Here is a 12,206-nt window from a genome sequence, read left to right as displayed (position 1 = left end):
TCATAGTTCGCTGATGTACAGATTCAGGTTTATCCAAACCTTTTGCCTCTGTATTCTCTTGTTATTACTGATAGTTAATAGGCACCTACAATGGATCCTACTGGGGCTTAGAATCTAATTGGAAAATCAATCAATCAGTGATATTTATTAAGTACTTACCTTATACCAAGCACTGTACTGATGGTTAGGAGAGAACATTACAATAGAGCTCACAGCCTACGAGGGAAGACAGATATTAAAATAAATTACTAGTGGGAGAATAGGAGAGCATAGCAATGTGTACTTTAATGTGGTGGGCCTGGGAGTAGGGTGAGTATCAAGTGCTTAAAATGCACAGTATCAACTGCATAGACAGTGCAGAAGGGAGGCTAAATGGCAGAAATGAGGGCCTAGGCAGGGAAGGCCTTTTGGAGGAGGTATGATTTTAGTAGGGCTTTGTTGTTGGGGAGAGAGGTGGTCTGTTGGATAAGAGGGTCTGGTGAGCTTCAGGCCAGAGAGATAACATGGGCAAGAGGTTGGCAGTGAGTCAGATGAGATCAAGGTGCAGTGAGTAGGTTGGCTTTAGAGGAGCAAAGTGTGTGGATTGGTTGTAGTGGGAGATCAGTGAGGTGTGGTAGAAGGGGATGTGCTGATTGAGTGCCTTTAAACCCATGGTAAGGAATTTCTGTTCAACTCAGAGAAGAATGTAATCTCTGACCCACAGCAAAAATCAATTAAATCAGTTAAAAAATCAGTAGGGAAATATATAAATTGAAAAATACATATAGGGATAGCCTTTGATAACTAACCACTCCAGGAAAGTAGTACTTGGTGAGAAATGGCCACAACCTTTCCTGCTTTCTAAACTTTGTGAAGAAATCTTCTGCCCACCATTTCCGAGCAGGGGAGAGGGGATTGTGCTCACTCATTACAGTGTTGGGAGGCAGCCACCCTTAATACCCATGTATGCCTGTCTGCTGATTTGATCGTCTACATTTATGGGTAATACATGTTCCTGCTCTTTCATGTATTGAATATTTTTAATTTGGTTTATCTCATCCCCGTAACCCCTTCCCCCAATTAGATTGTAAACATCTTGTGTTCAGGGTTTGTGTTCTTTACACCTATATGGTCCCAAGCAACTAGTACAGTCCTTTGTGCACAGTGCATACCTAGTGATGATGATGATGGAGAGCAAAAAAGGCTGTTGCTACTGAGCTCCCCTTCTCATATCTAGTAGCTCCAATGGAGGAAGAGTTTAGAGCGGCCTTGATCCTAGCCTCAGATGGCTATAGCAATGACCTCCTACAAACTCAAAAGTCCTTTCACATTTACTCCACCATCTTTTACCTACACATCCCTGAGGAGCAAGAAGGGTGAAGAGACTGCAGTGGAAAGGAGTGATTAAAGAGGTAGGAGAAGATCCTGGAGAATACTGTTTCAGTATAATCTGAAATGGAGAAAGACATGACTAATCCATGTAAAAGGCAGTTGAGGATGAAGTCAGATTAGAGTATCTTAAATTAATTAGGAGTAGGTGATTGGAGAATTTGGTGTCATCTCAGAGAGAGTGTAAAATCCAGATTGCTGAGGGTTGAGAAGATAATTGATAAAGAGGAAGTGAAAGCAGTGAATTTATACAGTCCACGCAAGGAGTTTGGACAGGGATAAGACCAAGGAGATAGGGTGACAGTTGATTAGTGTATTGGGCCAAGGGACGGCTTTTTTTTTTTTTAGTATGGTTAAATTTGGACTGGTCTATAGGCTGAATGGAGAAGCCAAAAAAAAAAAAAAGGAATGAACCAGAATCCACTGCAATCATAAGAGTTTCCTGGTCCAGGATGGACAGGTGTGACCCTAAGTAGATCCCTGGGGGTGATTCTCCAGGTCTTCTTTGGACCTAATTAAAACCCCATGGAAGTTCTGGATTTCCCCCAAATCCAGGCATCAACATAAAATTATGATTTATGTTAGCTTACTCATTAGCTAGTCTATTTGGGTTACCTAGTGTGTAGGTCAAGGTTTCCAATGAACCCTGGGGAATAGGTCTAGCATCACAGATACTTTTTATATTAAGAAATTTTTCCCCAGCTGTAACTCAGAATTAACAGGCTCTATTGCTGTGGGAGCTTAGGCAAGGCAGGTGACTCCTGTCCATTTTCTTGTAAACAAACACAGTGAAAATTTGTGGGAGGAGAAGGGTGGCAGAGGGGAAATGAAAATATAATTGACAAAAGTGTTGGTTGGGAACTTAACTCACAAGGACATGATGATATTCCCAAAGGTGTATTTTCTTTAAAACCTTTCATTTACCAATAATATCACCATCACCATTTCTCAGAAGACTATTATTACATAGAATGGCTTATTTAGGTAAGGTACTGCAGTTATTTTGCCTGAAGGAGTTTCATTGGCATATTCCTCTTTTTTCCTATTTGACTCCAACTGTTTTCACATTTTGAGAATTCAGTAGAAATGTTCTCAAATTCTAGGTTGGAATTTAGTGTCCAATGCAGTTTTGCAAGTTCATTTCATTCTTCTTTGCTTTCTTCAGTAATCTCAAGTGCAATTAAAACACAGCAGTTCAATTAGCAAAGTTCCTGTAAAGAACATATTTTATAGATGTTTTGTGGGGTAGATTGAAATGGCTTTCTTTTCAGTGACCATGGAAATGAGTAGGGTAGGCAGGATTATAGGAGTACATAGGCTTATCCTTTTTCTGACTGAGTGTATGTGTGTGAACACACATGAACCTAGATCCCAAGACTTATTTCCAATCAATCAGTACTGTTTGAGTGCTTACTCCATGCAGAACACTATACTAAATATTTGTGAGAGCCTACTAGAATTAGTAGACATGATCTCTGCCCTTGGAGTTTACAGTATAGTGGGGAAGACAGACACTAAAATAAATTATAAGTAGGGGGAAGCAAAAGTTTAAAAAGTGCATATATAAGTGCTATGGAGGGGATATTTCCAGGATACCAGCCCTGTAATATGACTCACAGAAAGCTGTTTATCTTTACTTTAAGGAGTTCCAATTGAGGACTAACATTGTTACTGAAGAATTAAAATCTATGTCATTCATTGGTTTTGTTGAAGGATTTTTGGCTGTTATCTGAAGAGTAAATTTTCTCTAGACCTTTCTTGCGTAGTTTCTGCCAAACACAAAGAGCTGAAAGGAAAAAACATCATAGGCAATGCTATAAAAAAATAGCTTCCCAGCATCTTGAACCCTTAGAACTTTTTTTTTCAGCCCATCTGGTCCAAGTTCCATAGTGCTATGGCACTGAGAGAGATGGGGAGAATCAATCAGTGATATTTATTGAGTACTTACTGTGTGTACAGCACCATACTAGGCATTTGGGAGAGTACAATGTAACAGAGACAGTATACATGCTTCCTGCCCACAACAGGCTTACAGTCTATTGAAATGATGATTTCCTATGTCTCTTGTTTGTGTGTGCTATTGAAAATCATTCCGTAGGGCTGAGGTTCTAATAGTAGTAATAGTATTTATTGAATGCCCTCTTGGTGCAATATTTCATGCTAAGCAATTGGGAAGTACAAAACAAAGAAGTGACTCATTCTCTGCTTGAAGTAGTACATTTGTGTATGTGCATGTGTATGTTTATTGTATACTGTAGTCTCCTGACTATGGAGCTCTGCACAAAGTAAATGTTCAATAAATACGATTGAATGAATGAATGGTACACAGATATAAAATTACAGAAAGAGTAGTAAAGATAAATACTTGAATGGACATTATACAAAATGAAATGGATGGGTAATTAGTTGGGCAGGGAAATTGTCTACCAACTCTGTTATACTCTCCCAAGTGCTCAATAAATAAGACTGATATTGATTAAGTTCATAAGTGATAGAAATGGTTAATGATTTTAGACAACTTCTAGAGTTGAGAATTAATCAGAACAGACTTGCTGGAGGAGGTGGTATTGTAGTAGGGCTTTAAACATGGGGAGCTATGATCTGTTGGATTCGGGGAGAAAGTGAGTTCCAAGCTGGAAGAACTGTGCGAGCAAGGGGATGGAGGCAGGAGAATTGAGAATGAGGTACAGTTGAAAGATTGGCTTGGGAGGAATGAAGAAAGCAATCTGGGAAATAGCAGGTAAAGAGCACTGTACTAAGCTCCGGAGGTGGATACAAGCAAATTTGTTTGGGCATACACCCTGTTCCACCGGGGGCTCATAGTCTCAATCCTCATATTTACAAATGGGGTAACCGAGGCACAGAGAAGTTAAGCTACGTGCCCAAGGTCACACAGGAGACAAGTGGCAGAGCTGGAATTGCCCAAGGTCACACAGGCAACAAGTGGCAGACCTGGGATTAGAACCCATGACCTTCCAATTCTAAGGCCTGTGCTCTACCCACTATTTCATGCTGCTTCCATGTACAGAGAGATAATTTGAGATGATTTGGTGGAAATTAGAATTGTAAGATCCTTGAGAACAAGAATCATGCTTTCTAATAAAATGTTCTCTTTTCCCCTTGGAATGTGAGCTCTACATGGGTCAAAGACAGCATTCATTGTAATTACTGTGTACCTATCCCAAGCACAGTACTTGGCCTTGAGAAAGCAGCTTGGCCTAGTGGATAAAGCATGGGCTTAGGAGTCAGAAGGACCTGGATTCTAATCTCGGATCTGCCATTTGTCTGATGTGTGACCTTGGGCAAGTCACTTCACTTCTCTGTGCCTCAGTTACCTCATCTGTAAAATGGGGATTAAGACTGTGAGCCCCTTGTGGGACAGGGACTGTGTCCAACCTGATTAGCTTGTATATACTCCAGCACTTAGTACAGTGCCATACAGTGCCTGGCACAGAGTAAGTGCTTAACAAATATCATTAAAAAATTGGAATCACTTGCCAAATATTACTATTATTATTACTGTTATCCAGAAGACAGAAGGGAGTCTTCTCTGCTCTGCACCTAGGGAGATTTTGATGCACATCCAAAAAACACCAAGCAATGCTTTCAATATAATTTTATATATTTATGCAATTTAAATTATGCCTCTGGCTCTTGTTCCTCTCATATCATTTAATTCATTTATCTTTTCTCTGTACTTGCAGAGTCCTTGCAAAGAGAGGCTATTTAAAGTGAATGATACATACTTTTAAGGGAAAAGCAATTGCTGAATAAAATCTCAATAGTCTGGGTTACTTTTATCTTTAGTTTAATGCAAGTAGAATGTCTCATACTCGGTCTTAATCCATGCTACCTTTATTCTGTCAAAGTTGCCCTTCAATTTGAATATTGGGGCATTGTATGAAACTAAGTCCTTTCAACCTTGAAAAGCAATGCCACCTAGGTAGCATACTTAGTATTTGTTCTTCTACAAGTGTTTATATTCCTAATCCCCATCCCCCTCTAAAAAATTGCTTTTTTACCTTTCAGCAATTAGTGTAAATTCCCTAGATATTTAGGAACCCAATTATACTTTTTCTAATTAAACTGTTTGAATTTGTAAGGAAAAAAAACAAAAGAAAAATCAGGCCCAGGAATGCCAAACTAACATACTCAAAGAAAGAAGCTACAAATGCAAATAGGGTGCATGACCTGATGGAAAAAGCCTTGGCCTGGGAATCAGAAAACCTGGATTCTATTCCCTCCTCCATCATTTGCCCATTCTGTGACCTTAGGCAAGTCAGTCAAGTTCTCTGTGCCTCAGTTTTCACTTCCATAAAATGGGGTTAAAATCCCTTTACTCCTTCCCTCTTCGACTGTGAGCCCCGTGTGAGACAGAGATTTTACCCATTCAGCCATTCCATACCAGTATGTTTCTAGCAGTGGAAAAACAGTTCTGATATAAGCTCTGCTTTTAGGAATACTGTGAAATGAGTCTGCTGTGGTTTCTAGGTAAGTTGGTGCTTAAATTTAGGTGGCTTAAAACCTTTTTCTCCTTAAGGACTTTTCATTTACTTGTGACTCTTATTTGTTTAATTTAAAACAATAACATTCTGTATACTTGGCATTTACTGAGTGCTTGCTATATGTAGAGCACTATGCTAAGCGTTTGGGAAAGTATAATAGACGTGTAGACAGGATCTTTGGACCTCAGATAATTTACAATCTACTGGGGGAGAAAGATGAAAATAAATTACAGTTATGGGGCACAACAGAGTATAAGGATATGTATCCAAGCACACTGAGGGTAGGGTGAGTACCAAAGCACTTAAATGTATGGACCTGAGTGCATAGGTGATGCAGAAGGGAGGGAAAATGGAATGGGTGTATACTTGTGCCAGTTTGACACTACTAAAGATGTACATTCAAGCAAATCTCTGTATTTATGCCTTTTTTATAGCCTAACTTTAAACTCTGTAAAATAGAACACCATCTGGGTGTGTGTGCATATGTATGTGGGGAGAGATATAAATAGACATGAAAATGTATAAATGTTTATGCTGAGGTTTGACCACAGAATTGATGCCTTTTTTGACCAAATGTATGTTACATTTGTAACATATGGATGAGATTCAGAGCAAATATAGATTTAAACATTTTTTCCTGTTTATATTTTCAGATTATAGGATCTCAGAAACTGTTAAAATTCCTGATTCTTAAATCTCCAAGCTTGTGATGAAGGAATTGGTATTATGCTCCTATTTTATTTCTATCAAACATAACCTAAATTTTGATTTTGTAAGTAAAGATCAGTGGCATCTGATAAAGATTGGAATGTTAATAGATAGTGAGTATTACCTGACCCTGATCATTGTCTATTTTTGCATGTCTTTTTTGACAGAATGGACTGACTTTTGTAGAATCCAAATATAGCAAATAGCTGTGAAACACTTCAAATCTCAAAGCAACAATAAAACTGTAAAGTATGAAATGAAAGTGCAGGAGTGTGAGACACATTGCCCAGTGCTGCTTAGTAATTCAACATGTGTCTGCAAGAGAAATGACAACATCATTGCAAGATGCAACACGATTAACACTACTAGTAAAATCTTTTGAGAAGAACCCAACCCAATACTGCTACAGCACCTTTAAGATAAGGAGAACTTGACAGGAATCTCTCTCTCTCTCTCTGGCTAATATAAAGGTGGTTTCAAATAGGTGTGACAAGGAGTTACTGTTCAAGCAATTTGTCCACCTCAATTCATAAATTAAACAGTGAACTCTCCATTATCATATCCATAATGGTTAATTTAATATCTTCAATGTCTCTACTTTTGAAAACACTAGTCTTCATTAGATTCCAGTGAATTATTTACTATGGATTAGCCATTCTGTACATTTTCTTATTCTTGAGATTTTATTTGACAAAGGTTCAGTTATCTTTATGAGGTGTTAAGTTAACAAGCATTTTTGTGTGGTCAGAAAGCTGCAGATCATTTTGGCCCAGCATGCAAACTGCATTGAGGGAAGGGGGAGAGAACAGTTTGAGACAAAGATGGGGAATGAGAAATTTCAAAGGGATCTAAAACTGCTCAGGATTCTTTGATTGTGCTTTGTAAAGCCAGTTCATGTATTTACATTTGGAATAATTTTTGATGGCTCGTGTTCAAGATTGAACATGATTTCAAATCTTTTTTCTCCCTTGTTTATTCATTTTCAAATTCCAAATCATCTTGTGAACTATTTTCAAATGCATAGTGTTTTGTTGTGCTCTGCCTTTACCAAACAAAGCAGCTTTTGCTATGAGTGGCATGGCCTAGTGGAAAGAGCACAGACTTGGGAGTCAGAGAATCTGGGTTCTAATTCTGACTCTTCCACTCATCTGCTTTGTGACAAATGTGGGTATCAGTTAACTCACCTGTAAAATGGGGATTAAGACTGAGAGCCCCCTAACCCAGCATTCAGTACTGTGCCTGGCACATAGTAAGTGCTTAAAAGATTCCAAAAAAGTGTGTCACCAGTCTATCCACTTCCCGAATACAGAGAAGCAGTGTGGCACAGTGGATAGAGCACAGGCCTGGGAGTTAGAAGTTCATGGCTCCAATCCTGGCTCTTCCACTTGCCCGCTGTGTGACCTTGAGCAAGTCATTTCACTTCTCTGTGCTTGTTACCTCATCTGTAAAATGGGGATTGAGACCGTGAGCCCCACATGTCCAACCCGATTTCCTTATATCCACCCTGGCAGTTAGTACAGTGCCTGTCACAAACTAAGAGGTTAACAAATATCACAATTATTGTTATTATTTTGTAAGTTGCTGCTTGCAATTTAATTTGGCTTGTCCGGTGAACTGGATTTGAGTGAGGCAAGGGATTGGAAGGTACTATTTCTCATTTGGGTTGAACAATAACTTCTTAAGCTGTGGAATCTGATGGAGTTTCCCATAGTAATGATGGTATTTTTAAAATGCTCACTATGTGCCAAGCATTAAGAATGCTGGATGAGCCATGATGCTGGGACTTCAGGACCAAGAACACACCCAAAGAAATTAATTCTATTTCTAATGGTTTGTTCAGTGTCATTTGCACTCCCTCTTCCTTTTCAGTCATGTTCCTTCTTTTGACAGGGGGCAACCAGTGGGTAGCCATGAAGTGATAAAGACCATAAGAAGGTTTGTTACATTCAGGACACATTTATGGCAGAATCAATGAATGAATGACTCATATTTATTGAGCACTTACTCTATGAAGATCAATGCACTAAGCGCTTGGGAGAATGCCATAGTGCTGATGTCTGGGGCCAGTTGTTCGCACAGGACTTAGTTTAGCCATCCATGGCAGAGTACATGGTTGAATTATTTTGTAGAACTGGCAAAAGTTTCCTCTGATACTGCCCTCCTAATGATTGCCTTGAGAGGGGTGAAGCCAAGAACCCTCTATATTCAGCTCCTCAGCATCCACTGCTAAACCGTCATCCATTTCACACACCACTGTTGAAAGTGGCCCACTTTTCCTTCCTCATTTTTGAGGTCTTAGCCTAGTAAACGTTCAGGTATGGGGATCAATATTTGAACACACCGGATGGGTAGGATCTGCTAAAAAAAAAGTGACCTGGCCTTTACAGATGAGTGAAACAGCTATCACCTGAATACTTTGGCAATGCTGAGAAAAATAACATTCTTAGTTAACTGGGGAGTGAGAAGACTACATTGAAAGCCATCAGATAACCTTTTTCAGTCTGTGTTCTGCAAATAGATTGGGCACAAACAACTCCGAAGAATTCCTTTTAACTATTCTGCAGATGCCTTTATGCAGCCTCATTAGCATGCAGATAATTTCCCATTCACTTACGTGTTGAATTAAAACTGAAGAAACCAACAATTTACTATAAAATTCCTCGGCTCTTTCTAGTTTTCTCTTTTATCATCTCCTTTGTCATAAAGTTCTAGAATTAATCAGATTGAGCAAGGAGTGGTTAAATCTAAAGGATGACAATATGTTCCAATCTTTCTGAAATTGAAAATATCCTTCATGTGTTAAATTCTATAATATGCCTTCATGTTCTTAGGAAGGGACCTAAAATAAACAGTATTGATGTTATCAACAGAAGATGGGAACATTTTAACATTTACCTACAGTATAAAAAGCTGGAAGATCATCTATATTTCTTTTATGGTATTTATTGAGTGCTTACTTTGTCCCAGGCTTTGAACTAAGAACTGGCGTAGATGCAGGCTAATCAGTTTGGATGCAGTTCCTGTCCCACAAAGGGATCACAACCTTAATCCCCATTTTACAGAGGAGGTAACTGAGGCCTAGAGAAGTAAAGTGACTAGGCCAAGGTCACACAGCAGATAAGTGGAGGAGCTGGAATTAGAACCCAGGTCCACTGACTCCTAGACTCGGGTGTTATCCAGTAGGTCATGCTGCTTCCATATTATTAGTTCATATACAGCCTATACGATGTAAAGGAAAAGCAGGAAGATCATCTATATTACTAGTACATAGTCTATATGATGTAAAGTGATAAATGATCCTCATTATTCAAATTCACTTTGAGGACTGGATCCTCTTGGTCATCCCTGAGCAAATTCACTGATCAGTCCATGCTACACTCCAGTCCATACTTCACTCCAGTCATAACTTTGCTGCCTGGATCATTCTTCTACAAAAACCATTCGGTCCAATTTTCCCCATTTCCTCCAGAACCTCCAGTGGTTGCCCATCCACCTCTGCATCAGAGAGGAACTCCTTACCATCGGGTTTAAAACACTCAGGCATCTTGCCTCCTCCTGCCACACCTTACTACTCTCCTATTACAATCCAGTCCACACACTTCGCTCCCCAATTCCAACCTACTCACTGTACCTCAATCTCGCCCATGCCCTGCTTCTTCATATCCGAGACAATTACAATCCACACTTTCAAAGCCTTATTGAAGGCACATCTCCAAGAGGCCTCCTTTCCACTCCCACTCCCTTCCTCATCGCCCTGATTTGCTCCCTTTGTTCACCCATCCCTCAGTCCCACAGCATGTATGTACGTATCTGTCAATTGTTTATATTAATGTATATTTCCCCCTCTAGACTGAGCTTGGACAGGGAATGTGTTTACCAAATCTGTTATCCTGAACTCTCCCAAGCGCTTAGTACATGCTCGGCACACCATAAGTGCTTAATAAATACAATTGATTGACTGATCAGGGATTGCATCTAAGATACTGGAGAGTGTAGAAAGTAAAATAATGGGAAGCTGCCTGGCTTAATAGAAAGAGCATGGTCCTGGGAATCAGAAACCATGGGTTCTAATCCCAGCTTCACCACTTGTCTGCTGTGTGACCTGGGGCCAGTCACTTTACTTCTCTGTGCCTCAGTTCCCTCATCTGCAAAATGCGAATTCGATACCTGTTTTCCCTTCTTACTCTGTGAGCCCCATGTGGGGCCTGATTACCCCAGAAACAAAACATGTTTGTGGTCCTCAAATAGCTTACAGCATACAGGGAAGATGGGCAAACAGGGAACAGCAGCAAGAACTGAATTTTAATAGGTGGTAGCACAAATGTCAGGTTTAGCTCAATAGAGTATACAGCTGAGTATGCTTATAGATATGAAGGGTCAAGCGCTTAGTACAGTGCTCTGCACATAGTAAGTGCTCAATAAATACGATTGATGATGAAGGGTAAATATGAGACCTAGGGCCAGTCCATAAGCCACTTAGAAGCTAACATACGGAGACAAGTGGAATAAGTTGCCAAATCTACTCTATATAACAGAGTAAGCTCTTCGTTAAGAAAAGTTAAAGGCAAAAGTAAAAATTAAACACAAAAATAATAATTAGCTATGACTACCAAAGGGATGAGGAAAGGACTTACTGCAGGATTTCCATGAATATGTATTCCATTCCCTTCCCACTCCTGGTTTGATCCCAAACAGTGTGTACCCAGGATTCACCTAGATCTGCCACTTCTCTTCTGTATGGCCTTGGGCGAGTCACTTCACTTTTCTGTGTCTCAGTTACATCATCTGTAAAATGGGGATTAAGACTGTGAGCCCTATGCGGGACAGGGACTGTGTCCAACCTGATTTTATTGTATCCACTCCAGCACTTAGTAAAGTGCCTGATGGTAAGCATTTAACAGATATCACAATTTATTATTGTTATTATCATCATCTGGAGCAGAGGTCCTCCTTCATAGATCCCTGCCATCTCAGCATAGGATTGGTAAATTCATATGATATAGCCTATACTGTCCCTTCTCCACCGGGGGGGAAAATTGAGCTCATGTTTAACTTACATTCAAATCCTATCATCTGTTATATCTTTGAAATTGCAGAATATATTGTTCTATGGCTTTTGTGAAAGTACCTCTTTGTATTAGGAAGCCAGAACACCTCTTGTAATACTCTCTTATGTTGACCAACACACTAGAACTCCTTCGACGTCAATTTTCTTTTCCTTAAAACGGGTTAGTAATTCCCTTAGACCACTCAGTGATGTTACATGTATTAACTGGTGATTACAAAATTGTTGCACATTATCAAGTGCTCTATAAAAGCTAAGTAGTATTACTAAGTAGTATTACTGTTATGCTAATAACTTTGAAAGGGGTTCTTCAGATTTATGATTATGTGCTCTGCAATTGTTGACATTAGTCCTGGAGCTATCGCCGTCATGATGCATGGACTTCATTTGCACAATACTTTTGAATCCTAAATTTTGGTAATTGCAAAACATCTAAGTACCAAAATGTGAAAAAGCACACTCAAATGTGTTTTTAGAGTCTGCATGTGATAGTAATTTATTTGAAGAATGTTATACTTTTTATTATTAAACTAGCCACGATTTGCAGTGTAACTTGGGAA

The 12,206-nt window shown here is 39.4% G+C and overlaps 1 protein-coding gene across 16 annotated transcripts in view; it reads left to right on the top strand.

The window, feature by feature from the left end:
• Window positions 1–12,206, top strand: part of IQCM (IQ motif containing M) — a 269,935-nt gene that overhangs the window by 41,370 nt on the left and 216,359 nt on the right. Inside the window, exon 1 of one of the 16 annotated variants that reach the window (XM_038755205.1) lies at window positions 6,659–6,694. The exons of 14 other annotated variants lie outside the window; for them this stretch is intronic. In XM_038755205.1, the coding sequence (XP_038611133.1) occupies window positions 6,682–6,694 (13 nt within the window). In that variant the 5' untranslated portion in view covers window positions 6,659–6,681. Of the gene's footprint in view, window positions 1–6,658; window positions 6,695–8,491; window positions 8,517–12,206 lie in introns of those variants that run through there. One more of the 16 variants, XM_038755210.1, reaches the window with a different exon arrangement.

This window comes from Tachyglossus aculeatus, chromosome 12 (assembly GCF_015852505.1).
Source record: "Tachyglossus aculeatus isolate mTacAcu1 chromosome 12, mTacAcu1.pri, whole genome shotgun sequence".
Lineage (NCBI taxonomy): Eukaryota > Metazoa > Chordata > Mammalia > Monotremata > Tachyglossidae > Tachyglossus > Tachyglossus aculeatus.
This window is presented reverse-complemented; position numbering and strand designations above follow the sequence as displayed.